Below are 27,909 nucleotides of genomic sequence, written 5' to 3' on the forward strand. Positions count from 1 at the left end.
CTTTTCAACGAACATATTCGATGTGAAAGACGAGTAAAAAGAGTAAAATGTTCCGCCTCCCACGCGCGAGCCGCGCGAATGGGATGCCGGGGGGCGCGGCGCGCACGACCCTGCGCGTGACGCGGTCAGTGATGCCGTAGCCAAGGCGACCGTAGCAGCGGACAAGCAACACTACTCCGGCCAGCCGTTCACAACAAAGTACAGGGGGTTCGTCGGAGTGTGTCGCCCCGCTCTTTTCGCGCTCCGTGCCGGCGCCGTGCGTGCGGGCGTGCGTGCGTGCGTGCGTGCGTGCGAGTGAGCGAGCGCTGCGAGAGCCCTGCGTGCGCGGCGCGCGGTTTCCTGGGTGACGGGGCTCACTGTCGCCTTCGAGACCGAGGGAGCAACGAGGGCGAGAGGAAAAGAGCGCGCGCGCGCGCGGCTGGAAGGAACGAAGGGAGAGAGGAAAAGGGACAGAGAAGAGCGCTCGACGACGACGGCGACGACCACGACGACGACGGAGGGACACGTCGGTCGGTCGCGCAAGTGCGCCCGGGCGCCGCTGCGTTCGAGTACACGCCATTCATGAAGACAGGTGAGTGCGAAAGAGCGAAAGAGGGAGAGAGAGAGAGAGAGAGAGAACCAGGCGGACGGATTTTCGTCTGCCGTCGTTCCCGCTTAGTCCTCACGTCGGCGAAGATGCCCCTGTCGTCGTAGGTCGACTTTTCGACGAACGATTATACAGTTTGCTCACAAAAATCCAAGCAAAAAGTCAGACAGATATTCCTCCCTCCCCTTCCCCTCCTTTCTGTTAAAACTCGAATATTTGCTGTAAAAGCTGAAATGTGGAATATAGCTTGTTGTAGATCATCGAAAATCATGTTAAACTATGTTGAAATATTCCTAGATAAGTCAATGCCTGTACTAAAATCAATTTCACCTGGTTTGTTGAAGTAGAAATAGAAGCAAGGGTTGAAAACGAAGCCCTGTACCTTTTGAGGATTCTTTAGGTTTGCGTAGTTTTATGATTTCAATCCTTTGGGTGTTTTATTGATTGTTAAGAGACATTGGTTGAACCTTCATATTGTATCGAAGGAGGGCTAGTACCTTTGTGATACTTTCTGCAGAGAGATCTACTTTATAGATTCCCCTAATTTGTAACGCATTGGTGAACCTATTGTGCTTTCTCCTCCAGTGGGGTGTCTAACATGAAGAAGCTATGAAGATTTCCAATTAAAATGGGTTTATCAATTACGTGAATGTGATCTTCCAGCCTTGAACTATTAAGCTGATGAACATATTAATCGTTTTAGCTATTTCTGGGTCCAACTCCCTTCGAAATAGCCGTCTGAACACAGCAGTGTAATATTGGAGCTTTTAGATTTTTAATAATTTACATCTCGATATAATGTTTCCCATCTATCTCTTATCTATCTCTTATCTCTGCCATTTTACCTTTCACCATCTGCATACGTTCTCAGCTTGCAGGTTTATCTAACTCCAGGTGCATGTTGCTTTCGCGAGACATTGTAAGCGAATAGATATTAGTATTAAAAAAAAAAAAAAAATGTAGCAATGAGCAATAGATGAGTATTAGTTTTTCATGTTATGTATAAATTACACAGAGGAGGAAGCAAGAAACATAAAACGTTGAAAAAGCAGGACTTAGAAAGAACAGAAGTCTCTCCCCATCAGCCATGCATAACAGAGGCCAGGTGCACTTGCATTGCATGTATAGGTAGTAGACACAAGCCCATCATATCAAAGTAACATATGCAGCAAATGCTACAAGGTATCTTTCTAAATAAAACTTTAAATATATCCAAAAGGAATAATATGATAGAATAATACTTTAGAAACATGCCAAAAAAAAAAAATACATTTAATGACTCTAATCAATCAACGAATATTTTCACTAAATTCAACATCATTATTCATATAATAACATTAATTTGGCTCTCGTCGGCATTGAATTACATGAGTATTGATGTGATATTAGTACGCTTCTCTACGAGTCTATTAATTAGCTAGCATACATATATACAAGAAAACAGGAAACATCAGATCCTATTACATAATTTTCTTCCAATCAGTGCCAATCACGTTATAACTCTCTTATCAAAATACAGCTCCGTTGTGTTTCTCACAAAATATTATTAACATTGGGAAACGATAAAGCATCTTATATATTTTATTACATAGCTTGCAGAGAAACGGAGCATGGGGCCGAGACAGGGGAGAGAAGCCACGGCCACCTTTTCCCTCGCGAGGCAAGCGTATTAACGTGGTAGTGTGCGTCGCTTATTAGCCCTGGTCCATCTTTAGTGGAAAGAGCGAGGGTTGCAACGCTGGACTCAGGATAATGCTCTCTAATTGCTTTCGTGATCCCGGACGCCTTCATTGATACACGCCAACCCTCTTAAAGCGAGCCGCGCGTCCAGTCACGCGTGGATGGCGCACCGTGGCTCTGGGACACCCCTCGCGCGCTCCACCCCTTCCCCCACCCCCTCAAAACGATTTCTTCCCCCTTGATACATTGTGTTTGGTACCTGCCGCCCCAACAGGTACTAGGCGCCAATACACCATGATACACGCGCGTAATAATGGCAGTGACGTGTACCGTTCGTATCGCAAGCCCGCTAGGGCTTCCCTTTGATCTGCGGATTATTAAATGCGCCGCACCTGCGGGGAAAGTACGTTATTACGATTTCTATACAGTGATATAGGTTAGGACGACGATCGGAACGCGGGTGGGAACCCCTAGCCTTCCTCGCTGCGTCCTTCCAGCGCGCGAGTCGCATTTATCGTCGGCTTGTTTCCGAAAAACCATCCGGAATCAGCGAGATGTTTATCATCCTGAAAGGAAACCTTATTTTGCGGTATTGTAATAAGGCGCTCTCTCTCTGCCTTCTCACCCCTTAACGACGACTTGGCTTATTGACAGGTTTATATGAATGCCTACTACAGCTATGATGTAAAAGATAATTTGTTAACAGTTTTTCTTGTACCTTTATTATACAGAGAATAGTGTAAAAAATCTATTTGTTAAAAAAAAAATTATAATTTTTAATAATGCACTTAATATTATAATTAATATGTAAAATCTTCTGTTTTTACAGATAGTATTTTAAAGCTTCTCTATATTTCATATTGTTCATGTAATAGATGAAATATAACAGTAAACTTTGTAGAGTATTAGAAGTGATATTTTGAGATTGCAGAGGCAAGCTGTTCTTAAAGATCTCTGCTGGGTCTGGTGGAAGATATTATTGATATTTAGTGAGATGGTGTATGTATGTATCTCTGTTATAGATTCGTCTCTCCAACAGAGGAGAGGTAGTAGCGGTGGTGGCGACGATTCAGTGGGTGCAGAGAGAGGCGAAGGAGTGATTGCCATGACTACGACAGGAGCCCAGTATGCCCTCGCAGCAGCATCCACCGGAGCTAATAACAGTGGGGGTAGCTCTACAGCAGTAGGGGTGGATTCTAAGCAAAATGTGGTTGTCGTGACTACTACTTCCAGTTCCAGTGGCGGTGGCAGCGGAGCACAGACTCAGTCTGCCAGAGGCCAGCAGCTTATCACTGTTGTAACCAACCCTGATCCTTCCAGTCCAAATAATCTGCAGCCTATTCAGGTTAGTAGTATTATTCTGTATTATTATCACGTTATGCCTTTTGTCAATGCAGTTTTCTTATTATTTTCAAGACACATAAGTCTTGATCCATATATCTGATTATTTTTTACTTCTGTAATTTTATTACTGTTATTGTGAAACAGATATATGAGTGGGGATAGAACATATAAATGTAAAAGATATAAAAGTTATTCAATATGTGTGATCTCTCCATAGATATTATATCATCTGTTTGCAGCACATTTTTATAGGTGGTGTATATCGAATCTGATAACATATTTGAACCATCTGCTCCTAGCGACTGATAAAAGTGATATACACAAATGTTGAAATAAAATTTAGAATCGATTCTATCTTGCACATATAAATATTCGCATTTGTACAAGAGGCATATATAATTATCTGTGTGTATATATATATATTTGTATTTAACATTTTTATTATATGAAATCGAATTGTGGATCACGAGAACACGCATACTATAAATAATAATTTAGTTATTGGTTCAGGATCCGCTTGAAACAGCTGCAGATTCGTCCAACGGCTCAACAGGTCCACCAGCGCATGTTACAGCACAGGTAGTGGTCAATACTACTCATTCGGGCCAGCATACGCTTGTGGACTCTGACGCTGCTTCTACGTCAGCCGGTACTATCGTCGGTGGTTCTCCACACTATATAACAGTTACAGGTAAGACTCAAATAAGAACGTTCTATTTGACATTGAAGTAGTGAAAATTGATCCTTATTTAATCTTATTGCATACAAATCTAATTGCAAACTATCAAGTAAACGGTCACACGCTAGCCTGTAGATATCCTGTTTTACACAAGCATGCACATTAATTGAGTACAGAATTTGATTGTGAATAAATGTACTTTTTATGGTGAGTACGTAGGGATCAATTTGAAAAGTAATAGTATTTGAGTAGAGATTTGGCCCTTTCCATGCTGCTGAAAAACATGCATCTCTGTACTTCTACTCTGACCACACTAGGCACCAGTGATTCGACATCCTACGCGTCCCTCACAACAGCCGTAGGTGAGGGCAGAATATAAATAGCATGCTTTACATATCCCGTTTATCTATACATTTTAATTTCATAAAAGCGGCAAGACTAATATAACATTTTTTTATAAATCGGTATTTAATATTCTGCATTATTCAAACGCAGTACCAAAATAGTTTTCAATCGTTTAAAAAAAAATTTCAAGATGACGTTACGGTAGTAATGAAACTTGTGTTTGTAGGAGCTTTGTGTGTTTGTGTAAATTATTTATTTAAATAAATTCAGCTGCATTTCTTATATGTTTCAGTATCTGGTGACGCAGAAGCGGTGGGGTCCGAATCAGTTTCTCATCCAACTTACGTTCAATATGTCGAGGGGGATGGTTCTACGTATATACCAGCGAATGGCCAGATGTAAGTATCGTAATCTTGCGCTTATCAGTTAGTCAGTTAATTTATGGAATGCATTATAATAATCACGTAATACTCTGCACAGGACATATCCCGTTTATGCTGTCGGCGAGACGGGGGCGATGTATACTCCAGCTTCGGGTCAGTACTATACTCCAGCCACAACGCCAGTAACATATGCACAGGTAATCGTATGCACTTAAATACGGGATAATGTGCGAAAATTATGATATTAATTATATATTTTATATTTTGTTAGGTCACAGGACAAGGCACAAACTCGACTACTGGACAACTGTTATCACAAGGCAACGGCACATACTTGATTCAACAGAGTGTAGTAGATGGAGATCCGACTCACGCGCTCATATCCGCAGCTGCTGCTCGCACTAGTCCACCAACGGAAACAGCGGTAAGTTGCATGTCCTACGACTTTCTCAGGCTGGTCTCTTACTTTTTAGACATTGGATAAATTACTCTTGAATGAAGATCATTTATAATTAATGTATATGTTTGCGTGACAAAACATATACATTTATACCTTATCGCTGCAGGCATGGGGATCTGTGCTCTGCATGATTATATGGGCCGTTAAAAATTAAATTATTACAACAGTTTCAATGAAAATATGTAATAATTATTTATTGCATCAAAATAAAAAAAAAGTACACTATAATTATAATTTTTGATAAATTAATAGTGCAATTAATGAAAAGACTTTCCCAAAAAGCAAATCAATTATTTATATTAATTACCATCACGTAATTTTATTGACATTTTGTGTATAAAGGAATGCTTTAATATTCGTTGTAGTTTACGAAATAACTTTGTATAAATTTTAGTATCAAATTTGAGAATGATAATATTCAATAAAAAATATCCTTGTTTGTCTTTTAAGTTGGGGGGTTAACAAGGCATCGGTATGTTGGGTTTTTTGATAGGAGGCTGTTGTTAGCGGTGGTGGCGGGGCGTACTTGATCAGCGGTAATTCTGGAAGTACCAACGTGGAAGAGACGGCGGTAAATGTGACGCATGCTACTAGAGTCTCCCAGGCTACCGTAAGCTACAAAAAGAAACCGATGTCTTTTTTTTTTTTTCTTTGCTTGTCTGGCATACTAATCAGTATCTTTAATTTTTTAATTTTTGAGCATGTTTCTTGTAATTTAATTGCCTTGTACTGCTTAATGCTGTACATCTAATTTCTAAAAATTTTTTTCGTTAAATTAAAAAAAAAAAAAATAAATGATTATGTGACAGATTTTAAACGAAATTACAATTGATTTGTTTTTATTTTTCTCATTTAATACAAATATATATTAGATTTTAAATTTTAATTAAACGAAATTTTTTTGTATAATTGTACACTTAATTCTTTTATTTAAAATTTTTTATAGCGTTATTTTATCTTTTTTTTATTTATATACGTATTTTAATGAAATGTGCTTATAAAGAAATTAATTTTTTATGCGTTGATTTAAAAAGGTTAATTGGTTGTTGGAAAATTACGAAACCGCCGATGGTGTATCTCTTCCAAGATCAACTCTCTACAATCATTACTTACGTCATTGTTCCGAAAACAAACTGGATCCTGTGAACGCAGCCAGTTTCGGAAAGTTAATACGCTCTGTCTTTGTGGGTTTGAGAACCAGACGTTTAGGAACTAGGTAAAAAGCTTTAATGATTAATAACAATATAGTGTTTCATCTAATTAATATAATATAATTTATTGTTCTTTTTTATTGTAGAGGAAACTCGAAGTATCATTACTATGGAATTCGTGTAAAACCAAGCTCACCTTTATCTGTATTAAACGAAGATGGAACGTCGAGACAACAGCAGAGCGCGAACACTCAAAGCAAACGATTTAAATTTAATCAAAAACAGGAATCATCTTACGAGAATAACGCTCATGCAAACACAAATATATCTAATAATTCTTCGCCGCCACAATATCATCAATATCTTGGCGAAGCGAGTGGCGCCATTCCCGATTTTCCAGAGATCTTTATTGGTCATGATTCGTCTCTGCCTGAAGATTGCACTCTTGAAGACATCGATACGTTCCGTAGCATATATAGAGAACATTGTGAAGCGTTTTTGGACGCGGTGTTGAATTTTGAATTTGCCACAATAGAGAGCCTTTGGAGAGAATTCTGGCGCAGCCAAGACAATAACAACGGTGATGAATGTGAAGAAGAGAAATATTTGTCAAAGTATGATGTATATTATTTATTTTAAAAATTTATATCAATTCTAGGAGAATTATTAGGAGAATTGGATATGAATTAAGTTATATCTATTTTTTGCGTATAACATTAATTATTTTTAAATGTTTTTTTTTTATTATTGCAACTATTATTTAAATTTTAATTAATAAATATAATAGAAAAATATAAATTATTTACATTTAATTTTTAATGCTCTTGATTTGTGCAATAAATATCTTTTCTATTTTTCAGAACTAAATTATATCAGATGTGTCAGTGTACAGAAGTACAAGACTTTATCAAAAAGGTAGACTATACATTCTATCAGAATCTAGTCGATGTTTTAATGCCTAATGTATTGCGACCGATACCAAGTATGTATTATTAATTATTATAAAATTTGCTATTCTGTTTAAAATTACGTTTTAAATATATATATATTTTTTTTTATTACTAGGTTCATTGACACAGTCTATCCGAAATTTTGCAAAGGGATTAGAATCCTGGTTACAGTCAGCAATGGCAGATTGTCCCGAAGAAATGACGCAAATTAAGGTACTATTCTAATTAAATGTCTTATTTAAATTGCACAACATATAATTAAAATAAAAATTATAGATGTAAAAAATATATGTTTCTAAAAATTATACTTTAGTTATATAGTATAATTATTACTGATTACAGTTAACTGCAGTATCAGCTTTTGCTCAAACTTTAAGACGCTATACATCCTTGAATCATCTTGCACAGGCTGCGCGAGCGGTACTTCAAAATTCTGGTCAAATTCATCAAATGCTAAATGACTTAAATCGTGTTGATTTTCACAACGTGCAAGAACAAGTAAGTTAACATTTCGAAATATGTTAAGAAAATCTTGTTTCTGTTATTTACTATTAATATACGTATATATGCAATATATTTACAAAGATATATGAATAATTTATAAGCAACTATTTTTTTTATTTTTTTAGGCATCCTGGGTATGTCAATGTGATTACGGGATGGTACAACGTCTTGAGGCCGATTTTAAGGTAACGTTGCAGCAACAAAATTCATTGGAAGATTGGGCGATTTGGTTGAAAGGAGTTGTGACTCAAGCGCTTAAGCCACATGAAGAGAAACCAACATTTGCTAAAGCTGCACGTCAATTCCTGCTTAAATGGTCGTTTTATAGGTTAGATTTATTTTGTGTCTTGTCGTATATTATATATAATGTCTTTACAATAAAATTTATTTTGTATATTATATCTTCCGTAGCTCGATGGTTATCCGGGATCTTACTTTAAGGAGTGCTGCGAGTTTCGGATCTTTTCATCTTATCAGACTACTTTATGACGAATACATGTTTTACTTAATAGAGCATCAAGTCGCTATTGCAACTGGAACTACTCCAATAGCTGTAATGGGAGACGTTAGTATATCTCAATGCATAGATTGATTACATTATTCACATCATGTAATTAAATATTAGTTTTTAGATTGTTCTCTGCATTTTTTACAGATTTTATAATTTTACAAATTATTAATCACGAAATATTAAATAATTATTTCTATTTCAGAAAAGTCAAAATTGTTCTTTAATTAGTAACTTTGAGGCAACGTCCAATGGAGGTAAGATATAATAATGATTGCTTTATTAGAATTTTACGATTTTTATTATTACATGAAACCGTATTTTCTACAAATTACGAATTAAATTTTAGATGCGTCTAATGTAAGCCAACTAAAACGAAGCTAAGCTAACTGTGTGCCTACGCCTTTAAGTTTATGAATAAACCGGTAGCACACAAAATGTGAAGATACTAGCACGCAGGCCTATTACAAACGGAAAAAAAATATACACTAGTCTCTAAATTATTATTTTATATAACGTAAAATTATAATTATGACATATAAGAAGAGGATTTTTGCATAACGCCTACAATGTATACAATTTCAAGTAAGTCTGTGTGATATAAAGAGGTATTGTACTACGCGAAGCCTTGTCTCATACACAGGTATGGTGCAGGCTTAGAGTATCGCTGGCACGATTTTAGTATGTTAATATATGTCGAATCTAGTCGAAACATCTTTGAAAAGAAATAAGAGTATACGGGACCATGAATTTGTCATGCCCTCACATGTGTAAAAAGCCTACTCGATTGTGTTTTCTGCATTTATTAGGAGAATATTTTTATAAACACAAAAATACGAATAATGACATATATTATTAATATTTATTAAGATAAATTTATATTTAATTTATAAACTGCAGATCTTGTTCATTTTTACATTCAAAACAAAATGTGTAAAATATAATGCCAAAAGTGCATACATATCCGCTTTTATTATTATAGTGATATAAATATATTGAGATTATTTAATATCAATTTTGAAGGAAACTAAATTGAGTGGGCTTAAAATGATCATCAGTTTGCACAAAGATAAACGCGAGAAAATAAAAATTTACTTATATTGCGTTCCGTTTCATACGCATAGAAGTATAAAAATTCATTCTTTTTTTTTTGTGTTTATCATAAAAAAGAGACCAGTCATCGATCAAGAAATTCACGTTAAGTTTATATGTAATTAATCACTAAACTTTCGTTAATTTAAAATTGTGTGCCGTCCATATTTATTTATTCATATTACATAAAATCTGTTTGATGACTGAATTCGTATGTATTGCACGATATTTACTTTGTTACTAAAGGGAAATAATGCATGCAGTAGAACAAATGGAACAAAGCTTCATGTTCTGCATTGATATTGATACGCTTTGCGCACGAAATGGAACGCATTAACTACGTTTCGCTCGCAAATTCCAGTTTGTGCAAATTACACGCAAACCAATTACAAAAATCCGCCCTACCAACTACTAATATGTCAAAAATATTCTTATCAGAATATTAGATTACGGTACATAACCTTTTGAAGTTTACATAATACACACGCGCACGCACACATACACACACACATGTATCTAACATTCATATTTTTTAACGTAATTTATTGATTGAACACATCGAGCTCTGTGCGATTTCGTTTGAAAGTAGTCTCGATTGCAGTTGGTTGCTATTCTCTCAGTATAATTAAACGGATAGTACAAAATTTTATTGAAAGGAGAGAGAAAAGTAGAGAAAGAGAGACACAAATACCGAGATTGTTTTAATTTACTGATAGAATATACAGTGTGCGTCTTATACGTTGGATGTATATACATATATAAAATGTAGCGGATGAAAATACGTACGATTGTTGAAGAGTTAAGAAAAGAAACTGCAAAAAATATATATAATAAGCACGATACGAGCGTCTTCAACCATTTCAAAAGCTGGCTGAAGACGCCTGCAGTAAAAAAATATGTGTCGGTATATGTTTTGTATTCATAGGCACTCCAATAGCGTCTTTTGTATTGTAAAAATATTAGGATGTAAGTTTCTAATATCGCTAGAGTTCCGTACGTTGAATTTTATTTGTTTATGTATATTATTTAAGGTGATTTAACGTACGTTCATGCGGTTGCGTGCATTATGCAGCTGCCGTATTGCACGAATTTTTATTTATTTCACGATAACAATTAAATTAATTTTACATTTTAAACGACGAATATTTATAGCGATTTGTTCAATATTTCTGTGACGTAAGTTGCTTCTCAACATTAAAAATGTTTGGAAAAAGAAAAGGAAAAAGAAAAAAAAAGCTAACAGGTACTATGTTATAATGTTGGACAATAGCAATTAAATACGTCCAATATTTTCTACAATAATTTTCGTATTTTAAATGTAGCTGTTGATTTATTTTACATTTTAAGTAAATTATACATTTCGTGACAAATTTGTAGGTAAAAAAATCTATTTGATGTTTATGTATGTCGGAAATATTTTTAAATATTACAATACATATATATGCGATACATATATATACATTATATACATATAAATGCGTGCAGACACGCAATTTCAACGAAACCAAAGTGCACCATTGCCTAGCTTAACTTATTTCTGTAACTTTCGCATGACAAAACACGTCGATTAAATTCGATGTTTTCGCGTGTTATTTTCCAAATTTGCTAAGGAACACACGAGACGTAGGAAAATATGTAAAACAAATAATGTTTACGGATATCGAGATTTTTGCAGTCCCCGTTCTAATAAGTTTTAGTCTCTCGAATGTGAGTTAACGATCTATTTTTAATTAGCATTACACTTTTCACTGCGAAATATTGAATGCAACGTTATTTTTACATTCAAGTTACAATTTGACATGTGAAGTAGCACCAACGATACCGATGATAATGGTCGATTGTGACGCAGCATAATTGCCGATTTAAAATGAGTAATATCTTATGCACGATGATAATGCAAATCTATTTTATTTATTCACATTGTATTAATTAAAACGTATTTTAATTCCCGATGAGGTTGCACGATATCTAAGAAACAATATTACAAAGAAGCAGGAAAAAGATGAAAAAGGAACTCGGTGCCTTTTATTTTATAAAGACGAAGGAACATAAGAGCATCTTTTCACACAAGCATTAAGGTAGCGAACGACAAGCGTAAAAACCTTAACCATAGTGGTATTAAAGAAGGCGCCTGTTAATTAATTGACTTTACGTTTATAAAGGTGTGTTTTTTTCGATCGATCTTGGAATGTAGTCGGCTGTTTACCAGATAAATTACGCCAGACACAATTTTAATGCGTCGGTTGCGTTATAAATTACGTTATTGAAGGATTAATATCCTTTTCCATGTATACATGCATAATCTTCGCCGTTTACAAACGTAAGGAATCTATGTTTCTCTGGCGTTCAAAAAATGTTATTTTATTTCGAATTTGTATGCGAGAACAAGAGCGTAGGGAAGCGTATCATTTTTGCTTTCTTTTTATATTTTCGACTGAAACTTGCGTCCACATCTCCCGCGAATGTTTCTTCTTCCAAGCTATGTAACAACGTTTTACTAGGCCGCGATATAAGAAGGGTACTAAACGAGAAACTGGTTTCATTGTTCGACGTGTGCGACAGTGCGGTGTCGCCGCCGATAAAAATACATAGAACACGCGCGTCTTTAACTTATTGCGTAGGATTATCGCGTGCTAGTCAAAAAAGAACTCTGTGGTGTGTCTAATTAATGAAAGACGAGTGATTGGCGATGTGAGTGGTAAAGGGAGAGCGAGGGTGAGAGCATAGTATATCGAACAGGATCTAGGACGTTTCCGTAACTATAATGAGCTTATACGTGTAAAGATATAGAGAATGAAACTTATCGTCGATACCTATGTGTATTTAGGATGTAAGGATATGGCTTTATGGGACGATCCGCGGTGGTTTCTCCCGCCGTCAACGAAGAAAAGGTCCGAACGTGGAGGACGACCCGGCCTCTGTGAAAGAAAGATCAGGAAGAAAGGGATTTTTTGCTTTTAAGAGCAGATTGTTTCAGCTTTCCGATAAATTTGCTTATCGGGTAAACACGTGTCTATCTTAATTTTTATTTAAAAAGCAAGATGAGAATAGTAATCACTTGATAGATAAATTTATCAGAAAGTTGGGACAGTCTGCTTTGAAAGCGAGAACCGCCTTCTCAGTGTCGAGACGTATCTTTCAACAGTCGCCGCGTTGTGCCCCCTCTAAATTAAGGGGATCGCTAATTGTAAGTTTTACAATCTCGCCGCGATTGACGGGGGTGAACGGTAGTCCGATAGTAATTGTACTGTACGCAAGATCAAACACACATTGTGGTTTCCTATGTTGCGAGATAAGTAAACACACGGCCTTAAATATATTTCCGACTGTGCGACGGTGAGGGAAAAATAGAGGGACTAGGTGGCGAGTCAGGTGGTCGGATTTAGGAATGAGGTAGATTTGAGAAAAAAAAAGAAAGGCAGAAATTGCGACGCATTTTTCCTTGTATGACGTATAGAAAATATTTTGATACCTCCAGATTTGCACAAATCAAGTGTCATTCGTTACCGCTTGAATAAGATTATTTTTACTGAACGCAGCTCAAAAAAAAAAAAATAAGAAAAAAAGAAAAAAAAAAAGAAAGAAAGGAAAAGAGAACAGCGAACTTAGGGTGTAAATCGAAACGTAAGAATCTTCGGGAGTCTGTGTGAATGTGCGGATCGCGAGAAGTGAATAATAAATCTATGTTTAAAACTTGTAATCGCACTATCTCGAACCTGGATGCGTCCCACGTTTTTCTCCCTTAAAAAAAGCAGACAAAATAATTGTACGAATTTGATTTTATCATTTATTAATTATTAATTTGTGCGAATTACATTTTTGTCTTTTCACCGTGCGAGCAAGTTAGACATTTACATGTTTCCGCTGCTCACGAAGGGGTACAGTCTTGTCGATGGTTAGCAAACAATCAAGGAAATAACGGAGCGTTATCTCTGACACAACGCGTCATACATCGAAATTACAAATGCGTAATATCACGTTACGATTGTCATTCATTATCACTGGATTGCATTCGTTTACATAACACGATATTACGTATGCCGCCTACTAATAATCCGACCGTTCAACCAATTCTAAATAACTTTTTTTTACTTTCTTTCATCAAACTTCGAATTAATTCAATAATCGATTAATTAAAAAAGAGGAAAAAAAAATAGAAAAATGAATCGTAGTATTTTTAATTGTACAACTTGTTTTTCATCATTGTTGACTAATCTTCTTTTACATTCAAGTAGCAAAGAACGAGATATTACGTTAAATATAGGTATTAATAAAATATTTTATAATTGTAGATTAATTATTAATTATTTTTTAATTTATTTATCGATAAAAACGTTTATAGCGAATTTAGTTACTCAGGTTGTTGTTCCCGATCGATTTTTTTTTTCCTTTACTTATTTAGCAAGAAATATTTCTGGTTGACAAAATAGTTCGGCTATTGATCGAGTTAATTGCCGATTACATTAATTTAAATTTCTTCAAAGTCATCGTTACTTTTCATTCTAGCGTTCGTGTCTTTATTACCGGAATCTTTGTAATTTAAAATTTGCTCCCAATGTTCTCCCAGTAGAAGGAGAAGAACGCCGTTAGGTCGCGAGAGAGATCTACTCAACGCTACGTGATTTAATTCACAAGATGTTAATTATTTCGTAAATACATGTTTTCTCGCTGTGTCATTCTCCGAGTTTCCTACGTTACGTCGGTTCTTCCGAGCAAGCTTGTTCGCCAAGTTCACCAGTCTCGTTTAAAGCTACAATATTTCAATGTCGAGTTTTTTTTTTTCTCTCAATGTTCTTTGGTCTTCTTAACGTTTTACGCAATGCAATTAAAAAATTTCGTAATATAATACGCGATAAAACACAAATCTCATGAATTTATTTATTGTTTTGATTACTTGAGACCAGTTTTTGCTGAATTTATGTCTACATAACATTATCTTAATATTATTCTCGTAATAATTGATACGCGTACGTGTATATACGACTTGATCTATTATAAATGCGCCGTATGTAAATACACCTGGCAGACGAGAAAAAGAAGAACAAGAAAAGTCGCAGATAAATATAGAAAGCGCGGAAGATGAAAAAAGGGAAAACTTCCGTTTTTTTTTTTTTAACTTCTGCGCTTTCCCGCGATCCCCTTCCCCATGTTCCTCCTCCGATTACTCTCGTCGAATTGTAAAAGGAGAAAAAAAAAGAAAAAGGGAACAAAATTGTATCCTTTTATTTTCATGTATGTTCGCTTTTGAGCGCGTCACAATTTGACATTTTGCTCAAGTTTGTCGCAAAAAAAAAAAATTACGTGAGATAACGACATGAAGGGTGTCCTTGACGAATATTGATAAGGGGATAAAAAGGAATTGAACCGAAGTACGCCATCTTACGATACGCATTTCGGAGCTAACTTAATGACACGGCATTCGAAAACAATACGGCGCAGCCAGTGGAGTTTTCACCATTTCCACTTCATTCATGAATATTTTTTGCCAAAACCATCGCCGTTTTCTAGCTTCACGAAGAGAAAAAGGAATCGCGAGCCGCAAGAAATTAAATTTTACCCTCCTCGCTAGGAAGAAAGGTTTCTGCGATTCACTTTTAAACTGTTTTTAACAATGCAATAAAATTTTAACCTGTCTTATATATTTTTTTTTTAAGAAACACACTTCAAGAATTTGCTTTTTACACGGCGATAGATAGAAGAAACTCACGAAGCGTGTATATCGTCGTCGGAGAAGACGATTCTTTCACGTTGAAGAGCTATTTTATCTGCTGACACTTTGCGGAAGTGCAATCCTTGTGCATCCGTCGGATTTCGAAAGTCAGGAGGTGAAGATTAACAATTAAGTTAATTACTTACTGAGAATTATCGCGTCGAACTGTTTTGACGGAAGAGAAGCCAAGGAAAAATGAGATATTTTATCTGATCTGTGTCAGTAATATTACTTGCATTTTTTGTTCGGTACAGAAATAGTATCTTGTTTATATGTATTTAAATATATGTATATCTCTTTAAACATTTAAGAAAGTTGCGAAAAAGCACGGATATTACATTACACAATTTTTTCTTTAAACTTCATACTTTAAAATTCATATTTCTTCCCCGCGCTTTTTTAACTCTTCTAATCGTATCTTTATTTCAGCCTACATCACGTCATGGCAATTTCATGATCAATTGAAGACACGTGCCACGGGCGATCTAATAATCTCAGTCAGAAAATGATAAGAAAAAACATACGCGTGTATGTACAAGAACGATAAAGACGGTGGGAGTGCCAGTTTTTATGGACTAGACAAATCTTTCCGAGATGATAAAAAAACTACGACGCAGATTAATCCGTTTGGAAGAGCTCAGCGATTTTTTGAAATAGCATCGGTCTCACTTGCAGAAAGCATTGCGATCTCGAGGCTCGAGTACCTCTTGGAATCGTGCATACTTGTATTTTGCACTCTTGCATCGTCGGCGCGAACGTAGGGACCCCTGAACGGGGAAGGGGCAGAGGAGAAAGAGAAAGAGCGCTGCGACTCGTGGAGGGGGATACCGACTGCATGCTCCATTCCCGCTGACTCCGCCGTTGCGATACTCCCGCTATTACGCGATCACAGAAAGTCCACGCGGAATGTCACGCTGGTTGAGTCAACGAAGGCGGTGTGCGGGTCGCCGCAGTGCCTCTCTCTTTCTCCTCCTCTCCTATGCGTCTCCCACTCGTCGTCGTCGCCCACCACTATCTTGGCACGACTTGAACGAGTGCCGACTCGTCGTTTGTGTCCTGGCTTTATGCTCCAAAGGCCACGCACGATAGTTTAACCGTCGCGCCAGGACGGTGCAGCTGATAACGTATTACGGACACGAGCTCGACACCGAAATGGCACCGGCCCTTAGCAAATTCGCCACTAGACGCACGTTGGCCGGCGCGGTCGCGGTGAGCACGCTCATCTGGATATTGAGGAACCGCAGCAGAAGACGGACGCAGAGGATCAAGTAAATATTACCCCGTCAATCGCTGTCTCGCGTCTGCTCCGAGGCTCTTAACAATGCTTTGTTTGCAGGAACCAGTGGCCGACTGACAATGACATTCAGTATGTCATTAAGGAGGTAAGAACGTAAAACAACAAGCCTGATGCAAGATAAAGATTATATTTACTGTGTCTTCTCTGCAGGAGAAACCAAAGAGCCCCAAGGCACAAGTTAATGCCGTCTTCTTTCGCAAACTTTATCATCTACTCAAGATCGGTATCCCTGGTGCATTGTCACCAGAGTTCGGGTTTGTAGTCTTGGTGGCAATTTCTCTGGTTGGCAGAACCCTGTGTGACTTGTGGCTAATCAAAAAAGGCACTTTGATAGAAACGTACGTATAGTATTTCTTATTAACTATGCAAGAAATTTAGTCTTCCTGTTATTCAGCTTTATATGTCATTAGGTCAATTGTTAATATGGATGGGCCATTGTTTAAGAAGCAATTGATGAAATTATTCGCCATCGTTCCAATGGTAAGCAAATTATTTCAGTGATTCTTGATAAAAAAATTTATTTAAAGATTGTACGGAAATTTTTCTTTTTATTTACGTATAAATCTTAGTTTAGTTATTGCAAAGTAGTTGAAAATTGATAATGTACAATGTAATTATAATAATTTAGATAGCAATCGTGAACAACATACTGAAATATGGCCTAAGCGAAATGAAGTTGAGATTGCGTACGAATATCACGCGTAATTTGCTGGATCATTATCTTAAGTAAGTAATATACATTTATTTTTTAATTTGAACTCTTCCGTTTTATTTATATTTATATTAAATATTCAATAAAGCCAGGTCTTTAATTATTAAACAGTAGTCTTATAATTAATGCCTTTATTATTAATGTACCGCATGTACCGCATGTACCGATCGTATAACTTTGCCAAATATTTTTAGGTTTCTAATTTTAGCTGCATTTTCCGTTTAAATAATTTATAAATTAACGATTACAATAATGGTTATTTACATTTAAGAAATGTGCGATAAAAAAATGTTAAAAAATGTTATACATATTCAAAAGTGAATTTTTTTTCAGAGGCTACACCTATTATAAAATGAATAATTTGGATACACGAATCGCGAATCCGGATCAGCTGCTAACTACAGATGTTGATAAATTTTGCGATAGCTGTACAGATCTTTATAGCAATATAGCGAAGCCTTTATTGGACATCGGTATTTATGTATACAGATTGACATCTACTCTCGGCGGACAGGTGCATACATTAATCTATTTTTAATCTAATTAGTATAATTTTATTTGCATAAATAATATTATTTTTTCTTTAGACGCCGTTCCTGATCCTGTCATATTTGGTAGTAGCTGGCACATTTTTGACTCATCTCCGCAAACCCATCGGGACAATGACAGTCAAAGAACAACGACTGGAAGGAGAGTATCGTCACATCAATTCAAGATTAATCGTCAACTCGGAAGAGATAGCCTTTTATGGAGGAAATAACAGAGAAAAATTAACGCTACTTACAAGCTTCCACAAACTCGTAAGTGTCTCTGAATGTAGTTTATTATTAATTTTATTTTTATGTTGCATTTTTCTTTCTTGTAGGTAACCCATCTTCGTAAATTCTTGGAGTTTAGAGTCTTGATGGGCGTTGTAGATAATTTTGTTGCAAAATGTAAGAAGCAATTTGCATTAAAACAACTATCGTATTTATGAGAAACATCGTACTTTATCTACTGGTTTATACTTTCTAATTAACACATTTTTAAACACTATTATTTCTTCCTAGATTTCGCAACCGTAGTTGGCTTCTATGCGGTGAGCATACCCTTCTTCCAGAAGAATCACCCTCTGCTCTCCGGTACCCCCGATCACAGATTTAAATCTTATTATACATACGGTCGGATGTTGGTGAAACTGGCTGAGGCGATCGGTCGATTGGTGCTGGCTGGCAGGGAATTAACGCGCCTTGCGGGATTCACGGCGCGAGTCACCGAAATCAAAAAAGTTCTCGACGACTTAAACGCCGGAAAATATGAGAGAACAATGATATCGGATTATAAGGAAAACACAATCGGTCATCCTGGCGGCGGCAAGATCGTGCCGCGCGATAACATTATACGATTCGATAATGTTCCCTTGGTGACACCGAATGGAGACATGCTCATCAAAGCGCTATCTTTCGAAGTAAAATCAGGGATGAACGTGCTAGTTTGCGGTCCAAACGGTTGCGGCAAGAGCTCCATGTTCAGGATTCTCGGCGAAGTATGTGTTCTATTATTTGTAACTCCGTTTTGGCTTAATTTCTACTTTTAGTAATATCTTTAGGAAGTGTTTACGTCAGTGTCGATTGTATCGTAATCTCATCGCGATTCTTAATATTTTATCTAAAAGAATTTGATATAAAAAATTATTGCAAACTTTATTGTATAAATGAAATGAATTGGATCAGTGAAATTTATATGTTTATATTAATTGTGCAAATTATCATATTTAGTTATGGCCGACTTGGGCAGGAACAATTACAAAACCACCACGTGGTAAGCTATTTTACATTCCTCAACGTCCTTACATGACGCTGGGCACATTGAGGGACCAGATTATATATCCCCATACGAAGGAGGAAATGAAGAGACGCGGTAACGCTAACGACGACGATCTCAAGAAGTTCCTAGAATTGGTGCAACTAACGCATCTATTAGAAAGAGAAAGTCACGCCAACAGTGAACGACAAGGCTGGGATACTGTAGCTGACTGGATGGATGTGTTATCAGGTGGCGAGAAACAACGCATAGCGGTAAGACTTTGTTCTCACTATTTTCTTTTGCTTTTTAAGATTAACAATTATTACGTAAAATAAGTTATTTAGTTTACAATTGTACCTTGATTCAACTGTAGAATTATGATATCATGACAGTAAAATATATTTTAATCGTTTTTTATTATTAAAGATGGCTCGGCTGTTTTATCATAAACCGCAATTCGCAATCTTGGATGAATGCACGAGTGCTGTCAGTGTCGATGTCGAAGACTCCATGTACAGATATTGCAGACAAGAAAATATTACACTGTTTACCGTCTCGCATCGTCGTTCTCTTTGGAAGCATCACGAGGTACCGCTATTAACCTGTTTCTTTTGATTGATGAACGTGATAAATATATTTACAATGTGATTTTTAGGCTATATTATCTTATTGCTTAATTAAAAAAAAATTATTTTTAGTACTACCTACACATGGACGGCCGAGGAAGCTACGAGTTCAAGCCAATCGAACAAGATACGATAGAATTCGGATCGTGAATTCTTGTGTCCCTTGCATATACAGAGACGCGTCTTCATGTAAGGGACACATTTTATCTAGCCTAACTTAGCCTTTTCTCGTTTTATTCAACAATTTTAACTCGATTCGATAAACGAAATTTTTATCTATTATCTAATAAGTTTAATAGATAAAAGATTTTAATAGGTACAGTATAAATTATCACTACAGAGGCTGATGTTGAGTATTAAGTATATACAACCACAGGATGCCTTTACACAGAATGTACATACATTGTACGAAAGTATAATGCAAGTAGGCACGTGTGTGAAATGAAGACGTGATTGCGGTTTCTCGGCACTATCGCTATTTTCTCGCGCAGGTAAAATGATCAAACCTGCAATACACAATTATATATACATATTTTTTGATTAATATTTTTCTACGAGATAATATATTCTTAGCGATATATATTCTCGAACGTACATACCTCGAGCTTGAAACTACGTGATGTCGTCATAAATGACATACTATTAGATCCTCAAATTTTTTAAGTTACGACTGTAAATATAAACTATTTTGTAGCATTCAGAGCTTTTCCATGTAAATTTGATCGATTACAGGAGATTACTTGACGTTCCATTTAGCAAATACTTGCCAAACTAAACTAAAATGTAAATGGTATGCGTATATAAGATCGAATTAATATCGCGGGAACTTACTAATGGTTGTATTATATCGAGGAAAGTATATATATGTGTATGTACATGACAGGATTGTAAAATATGTTTTGTAAAAAAAATGTAATTAATAATGTTATGCGTGGATTGCATATATCACTTGGATAGATACGTGTGTAAGTCAAGTTGAAAGGTTACATGAGGAATTTGACAATGGAAGGCTATATGACAAAGAATTTCTGGTGAATCGAGAAAAAATCAAAATTAACGAAGCATATATATGAAATATGCTTAGACCTGTAATTGTGATTTTCTTTCTTCCATATATTGCGTCAATTGCAAATCTTTATACTCCTGTTGAAGTTAAAAGAAAATTTTTATTCTAGTTCAAAAAAGAGAAATATATACATATGTATGTGTATAATATACACACATTCGAGTAAAGTTTAAAAAATCTTTCAATCTATTACTGCAGCAATTTTATCGTATAACAACGAATTGTTCGCTATTAATATGAAAAAACTATATGCAATAGACATTTAGATTCTTACATTACAGTACATTACTAAGTTCAAAATCAAATAAAATACAAAATCAAAGTATTTTCATAATATCTCCGAAACTAATAAATGCGAAGATATTTTGTGAAAAATATAAAAACTTTTCTAATCGAGTGAATGTGAAGTACTAATACCACTTGAGCACCATGAATCCTATCATTTTTATAAGAAATTCCTTCCTTAGTTTCTTTACAAGTTTTTATATTTACATATATTTCATTAATAATTATATATGTTATATTTATATTATGTTTATCTTTATGTTAATGATATTTATAAGTTGTATTTAGACTTTGATAGCGAGTTGACTGGATAAATGAATTCAAACTACTACTTTAATGGCGCGAACGTGTTCGAGCCGGCTCGGGTGACGCCGTGCAACCTCGACCGCACCACTTCGGTCGGCCGCATATGCGCACGCCCGTTCGTGGTATACGGGGTACGGCGACCGCCGGGTCTGGGAATTTAGCAGAAGCTCCGGGGAGCTCCGATTTTCGGTCGCCGTTAGTCGCAGGTTTCGAGCGCTCGAGAGTGGATCGTCGTGCGTGCCGTACGTGCGTGTTTCCGTGAATACGTGGAGTGCGCGAGCGCGTGAGAAGGCCCTCGGGGGAGCACGAAGGCGAGAAGGACAGACGGCCGAGCCTTTCGAGGAAGTCGGGAGAAACGGCGGAGAGAAAGGAAGAAAGGAACCCGAGGTCCGTCGCCCGCGAGGGAAGAGAGAGAGCAGGAGGAGAAGCACGGAGTGGGGAGAGAGAGAGAAAGACTCGTCGCGTTGCAAGCGACGTGTGTCACCCTGTGTGCCGTCGAGGAGGAAGAGAAGTAGTAGGAGGCAACGACAGAGGGGGGAAGAGGAACGAAGCGGTGGCCAGTGTTCTCTCGAGGCTGCCGAGGCCTCGGCGAGTACTTTAATCGCGCGTTTTGCTTATCGATCGCGCGTTGCCCATCGTCGACTCCGCGTTTTACCTCCGATTCTCCCTCGTGCGGCATCGTGCGGACGCCGCACACAAATTCCACTTACTTCTCCGCGCGCGCGCCACCCGTCCCTCGCCGTATTTCTCGCCCTCCCCGCCCGTCGCTAGTGTCCACCGCCTTCTCTTCGCCGCGTGCGCTCGCTCTCCTCGGGGTGCCGGCTGCCTTCGCTCGTCCAAACGCTGAACGCGCGGCGGTGCGAGGAGACGGGAGAAGAGGAAGACGGGACGCCGGGAGGGCATACAGGTGCAGGTGCATGCATATAGACGGCGGTAACGACGACGTACGCTGCCCGACGAGCACGTAGAGGAGAGCGCGAGGAGCTCCCTCCCGAGGGGAAGAAGAAGTCTACGGGGCGATCGAGGGAAAAGAAGGAGAGGGGGAAGGAGGAGGCGGCAGGCCGCAGAGAGACGTGCACGCGAGCCGTAGTCGCGTAGTGTCCGACGTCTTCGCGTCGTTCTCGCGCGCGGTCGTCGGGAACGGAAAAAAGGAACAAAAAAAAGCTTGCGTCGCGCGTGTCAGTGCCGCTCGACGGTAGAACCCCCTTCTCTCCCCACCGTGGCAGGATGGACGACACCGCGGGCCCGCCGCGAACGTCGGACGTAGCGGCGATGGGAAGCGAGAGCGACGACGCCTCGAAGATGCGGATCGACGACGAAGACGCCGCCCCCGGCGAGCCCGCCCCCGCCGACGACGTAGAGTGCCGCGATCGTAGCTCGATGGGAACCGCCGCCGCGTCCCCGCGCGCCCCCGCCGTCACTACCTCCTGCCCGACGACGGCGACGTCGCCGCCGGCGCCGCAGCATCCTCAGCCGCATCTGCCGGCGCAGCCAGGGTGTGGCTGCGCGGCCAACGCGCCGGCCGCCGACGAGATCACCGTGTGCATCACACCGACCACCGGCGGACAGTTCGACCTGGCGGTCGACCGCAACGACACCGTCGAGAACCTCAAGAAGATCATCTCCAAGAAGCTCAAGGTCGCCAAGGAGCGCATCTGCCTGCTGCACCGCGAGAGGTGAGTCCACATTCGCTTTATCTTTTTTTTTTTTTTCTCTCTCTCTCTCTTGTCTTCTCCGCGATTTCGGCGAGGTCCGTGGACATTTGCTCTCGCCCGAGAATCGCTATCTGCCGTTGAAACGCGACTTCGGCGGAACCTTGCCGCTCGCGCGGTTTTAACTTAAAATTCGGAAAACAATAACAGACCACGCGTACAGCCGCAGCTGACGTGAGCGTCTAATTAGAGGCTGCGGCTCTATTCGTTTTGCCCCGTCGGACTCGACGCTACTTCTCTTGCGTGGCGCGTTACGTGTCGCGATAAGCCTAGGCGTCCGTTCGGCGTTAGGCGGAGGAAGGAAAGAAAAAAAAAGAAAAAAAAAAAGGAGGGACAAAAGTTGGCGTCGGACGAGGTGCTCGAAGAGAGAAAGTCCGGGAGAGAATAGATCCGAGATCTCGATCGCACCCGAGGCCTTAACTGCGTCTTTTTACGCTTCCCGCTCTCAAATCGAGACAATTGCCGGCGGTAATCGCGCTCCGGGAAGGAAAAGCGTGCTGGAAAAGTGTTAGAAAACGTGGCAGAATTCAGCTAGGTGTTAAAAAAAAATAAGTATCAATGTTAAAAGTATAAAATTGCGAGGTAAAAATCACGTGATCTAGCATTCGTTGAAGCTCGCACGACGCTAAAGACGATTCTTTCTTCAAGACCAGGTCGCTCCTTGTTCCCCTCTCTCTCTCTCTCCGTCTCTGTCTCTCTCTTTCTGTCTCATTCTCTCTTTCTCTCTCCTCCCTCGCGATCGAACGGAATAACGCAGGCGGTTTTATCACGTTCTCCGCGCGTGGAAATGGAACGCGACGAGACGGGACGAGACTGGGCGGAAAAGACAGCAGGCGTGAAGAAGCGCAAGGCGCGGGATGAATCACGAGGAACGGCCTGGGGATTCAGCAGCTGCATCAGCAATCGTTATAAAAATCGTGAATCCGGAGTGACTTCCTAATCTTGACCGAAGCCCAAACCCCAAATCGCGATCACGAGCTACGCGGTGGGTTGTAAAAGCAGTTTTTTCGTTGAGCACGGCCGATGGACGGTCCGTCAGCTGAAGCGCTCGTGATTTCCGGCGACGAGCGGCTCGTCTCCGAGCCGACGAGGCCCGGAGCGTCGCCCGGAGGAGGCCGCCGTCTGCGAAGGTGGAGGCGAAGGAGACGGCCCGGGGCCGTGTCCTCGTCGCCGCTTCTATTTTTCCCACGAGCGCGACGTGCGTTCGAATCGGACCTCGCCCCATGCCTCGGCTCCGCAAAGAAAGAAGAGAAAGAATGCGCGCGAGAGAGAGCGAGAGGGACCGAGAGAGAGAGAGAGAGGGAGCGGAGTAGAGACCCGGGTAGAGAACGAACGTGTGCAGACTCGTCCTTCGTGCCGGTGCACTTTTGGACGCTGAGAAGAGAAGGAAGAGGAAGAAAGGAGAGAGAGAGAGAGAAAAAGAGGGACAAAGTGCATATACGCCCGGTGTGCGTGGTATACCGGGTGTCGTAGAAGCAGCGGTCGATGCCTCGGGGACAAAAAGAACAAAGCGTCGTCTCGGTTTGACTCGCACTTTTGGAATTTGTTCGAAAGGAATAATGCTCGATGTATTTTCAATTGACAAGGTTGACCTCGACCGGGCTTTAAAAGATAATTTTTTATTATCTCGATTTGTAGACGGACAGTTGTATTACTTTTAGACAGCATAGTACTGAGCTTCGGTGGAAATAAAAAAAAAAAAAGAGGAGAAAAAAAAGGTTTCGAAGAATTTAGAAAATTTTAGGAACTCTACGCGAAAGTAATCTTGTCATTTTTTCGTTCACTGTTTCAGTTTTTTAAAATATTCCCACGCTCGTCGCGCACTTGTTGAGGCAAATTTTGCGAGAGAATTTTTTACAGCTCGACCGATTAATAATTCGTCCCCGTTTTGTCATCGTCCGGAATGCTGCATTCTGAAGCGTTAAATTTGAGACGCTCCCCGTCTCTTACTATCACGCAAATTCCACAAAGTTTTTTTTTTTTTTTCCTTTTTTTTCTTTCCTCCTTTTTTCCGCGACACCGCGACGTCGTCATTTTGTTTATCTTATCAGCCGCGGAGTTCTTCAAGTTTCCCAACGTCTTGCTTTTCTTCATCTTTTGTTACTCGAGACACTTTATAGCATTCAATAACGTTCACAATGTAGACCGTCGGGACATTTAAATATTTACATAACGTGCCAACAAATTGAAAACAAAAATCTGGCATCTAAAAAGAAAAGGGGCAAGAGAATAAAACAAATAAATTAAGAAAAAAGAGAAAAAAAAAGAAGGCCTTAGAATTTATACATATAAAAAATTTCCCATGCTGTACATCTCTCGTATACGTTACGTCGCGCTTTCCTTGTCCACGCTACGAAAATACCTGCCCCGACGCTCATTTAAAATCCAAGTTACGCCAATTCGAAGGAGATTACCGCGAAATTTCCGATGAGGCAGAAGGGCTCCTGGCCCTCGGGTTTTGCACGAGTACCGATAACCCCGCAGCGTCGCTGCCCCGAAGTATCGACCTATCCTCCTGAAACCGCCTGTATACGTGCTCTCGTAGGCGTCCGTGGGGGCCGCGGCGCGGATCCATCCACCTCCACCACCACCTCCTGCCGTCGCCGCTTCGTGCGAGTACGCGAGAGAGAAATATAGTGGAGTGGAAGGTTGGCATACCGCGGTGAGCAGTCGAGAAAGAAACGCCGGGGAAGGGATGGCAGGGTCGGGAGGAGGCTGGCGGAGGTGGCGTGTAGTAGTGTAGTAGGTAGAGGATATATCTCGGGAAATCGCGCTCCCGTAAAGTGGAACAGTGACAGCCATCTGCGGCAGTAGACAGCGCGAGAGAGAAAGAGAGAGAGAGAGCGTGAGGAGGGGAGGAGAGGGGAAACGAGAGAAGGCAAAATGGAGAAAGGAATCTATTTTATTATTCGGGGTAAGATCCGCCGGAATGAGTATGACCGAACAGAAATCGTGGAGGAGAAAATGCAATCGTAACGATAACGGCCGGGGTAAATAAGAATAGATAAAGCGGGGCGGTATTTTCGTAAGAGTTGCACGGCGGAGAAGCGCGGTCGCAAAGTAGGCGGTCGAGAACGATAAAAGAAAGAAGCTCCTTCCGGCCGGTTATTTCGTCGTCAATTTTTCCGCGAAATTTCCAGCGCGAGCTCGCCTCTCGGCCTCGGATAAACTTCTGCTTTGTTTAACAACCGCAGCTGCACGTGCGCGGATTTTTTTTTTCCCCCTCTTTCGACACGCGACGCAATCTTTTTTCTTTTTTGTTAACGCTAGTCAACGTCAGCGTTATAAATTTATCAGTAATCGATGTGTTAATTATAAGTCAATTATTTAGACAGAGTTATTAAGGGAGACAAGCGGGGAAAAAAAATATAGGGGGGGGGGGAGAAAAAAAATTATAGAAGGTTTAAAAGATCAAAAACTAATGCACAGGTGGCTGCGTGTGAAGCAATAATTTATCTATTTATTATTTCAAACGTACCGAAAACTACTTTTTTTTTTTCTTACGTGTGCATATTACGCGTGTATACATATAATTTCCTACGCAACGCGCTGGCGATATCCGTTTCTTGCCCGCTTGCTTTCAGTCCTCGGCATTTTTTCGTCTGCCTCGTTTTCTTACAGTGCCTCGATCGGGGTCCGCCACGCGTAATTCCCTCGAGATCTCTCGTCGTCCGTCTCTCTCTTTCTCCCTTTCTGTCCCTCTTCTTCGCTTCCTCTCCTCTCTTCGCCACATGCTCCTTGGCCCGGCTTCTCCAGAGCCACTACTATTCGTCGCCGCTCGTTTCTTTGTGCCTGCCGGGGCAGTTTCAGGCGCAGGTAGCACGCCGGATCTTTTTCCTCCTTCGAACAACGCGGTGCGTGTGTGCGTGAACGCTGTACGAGGCGGCTGTGCGTGTGTCGGTTCGGCAGCATCATAGCAGGAGCATGACACGTCCGCCGTCCGAGAAAATACCTTCGATAAACACGAATGCGCGCTGTTAAAGGAGGAACCTGAATTGGAAGGCCGAAAGTAAAACGATTTTTCGGAATTATTTTAAGAAAAATCTATGTATAACCCAGTTGCAATATAAAATTATAATCGAAACGTATTATCATATCGTAAGGAATATCTTTCTTTTTTTTTTATGAAAAGAAAGAGATAAAAAAGAGAACATTAAAGTTAGCGGTCTCGCCGTCGGAGTTTCCATTTTGTTTTCAAGTTCCTTCCTTAAAAGACTCTTCGTAAGACCCCGCGTCTTCGTTAAACCGACTTTAGAACGTCCCCTCCCGATGTGCAACGCCGTCGAGAACGAAATTAACTAAGCCGCGGCGCCCAGGCGGAAAGAAGTTGCTCCGCAATTGTTTAAGAGTCACGAATCCGATTGCCCGTACGCTACTAATCTTGAACCCGAGTTCAAAAGCACACGCCGATATCAGGTTTGCAGGTTTCGCAACGGTTGTAAAAATAGCACTTTCCGCCGAATGGATTTCGGAGACGCGAGTAATTGACGGATTCCGGGCCTCGTTTCTTCGTTGACCTTTTATTAGCACGCGAGATGCGAATCGGTTATCAGTCGAATGGGAAGCGAATGGAAGCGCGAGAGAGGCGGCGATAACTTCCCCTTGATATTTTTATCCGGAGACTAATGTGAAATTGTAAGCCCGGGGAGAGAGGGAAGAGAATGCTGCTTGTGTACCTTTCTTCCGTTTTATTTTCTAACCTTTGCGTTACATCATCCTTATGCAAGA

General features: G+C 39.7%; 3 protein-coding genes across 9 annotated transcripts in view; all 3 read left to right on the forward strand.

The window, feature by feature from the left end:
• Positions 1-391: 391 nt before the first annotated feature.
• Rfx (regulatory transcription factor Rfx) lies at positions 392-13,382 on the forward strand. Of its 6 annotated transcripts, none has more exons than XM_070660423.1 (17): positions 392-571; positions 3,289-3,611; positions 4,109-4,301; positions 4,607-4,651; positions 4,927-5,032; positions 5,115-5,214; positions 5,289-5,441; positions 5,971-6,087; positions 6,512-6,693; positions 6,775-7,242; positions 7,489-7,610; positions 7,694-7,791; positions 7,921-8,076; positions 8,208-8,410; positions 8,494-8,647; positions 8,796-8,847; positions 8,940-13,382. In XM_070660423.1, exons 1-17 carry the CDS (start codon positions 562-564, stop codon positions 8,972-8,974), a joined length of 2,517 nt encoding a protein of 838 aa, XP_070516524.1. In that variant the 5' UTR covers positions 392-561; the 3' UTR covers positions 8,975-13,382. The 6 variants fall into 6 exon arrangements, with proteins under 6 accessions (XP_070516524.1, XP_070516527.1, XP_070516528.1 ...); XM_070660426.1 differs by lacking the exon at positions 392-571 and adding an exon at positions 2,535-2,920; XM_070660421.1 differs by lacking the exon at positions 392-571 and having other exon boundaries at positions 3,185-3,611.
• A 2,879-nt stretch (positions 13,383-16,261) lies between these two features.
• Pmp70 (ATP binding cassette subfamily D member Pmp70) lies at positions 16,262-21,279 on the forward strand. Its single transcript, XM_070660436.1, has 12 exons — positions 16,262-16,660; positions 16,729-16,774; positions 16,840-17,027; positions 17,100-17,169; positions 17,318-17,415; positions 17,735-17,915; positions 17,989-18,201; positions 18,267-18,336; positions 18,451-18,926; positions 19,159-19,458; positions 19,613-19,774; positions 19,885-21,279. The coding sequence occupies exons 1-12, from the start codon at positions 16,545-16,547 to the stop codon at positions 19,960-19,962; spliced, it is 1,998 nt and encodes a 665-aa protein (XP_070516537.1). The 5' UTR covers positions 16,262-16,544; the 3' UTR covers positions 19,963-21,279.
• A 409-nt stretch (positions 21,280-21,688) lies between these two features.
• Positions 21,689-27,909, forward strand: part of LOC139104748 (midnolin) — a 29,380-nt gene continuing 23,159 nt past the window's right edge. The window contains exon 1 of one of the 2 annotated variants that reach the window (XM_070660428.1): positions 21,689-23,145. In XM_070660428.1, the coding sequence (XP_070516529.1) occupies positions 22,697-23,145 (449 nt within the window). In that variant the 5' untranslated portion in view covers positions 21,689-22,696. The remainder of the gene's footprint in view (positions 23,146-27,909) is intronic. The other variant, XM_070660429.1, reaches the window with a different exon arrangement.

The sequence above is a fragment of the Cardiocondyla obscurior genome, linkage group LG08 (assembly GCF_019399895.1).
Source record: "Cardiocondyla obscurior isolate alpha-2009 linkage group LG08, Cobs3.1, whole genome shotgun sequence".
NCBI lineage: Eukaryota > Metazoa > Arthropoda > Insecta > Hymenoptera > Formicidae > Cardiocondyla > Cardiocondyla obscurior.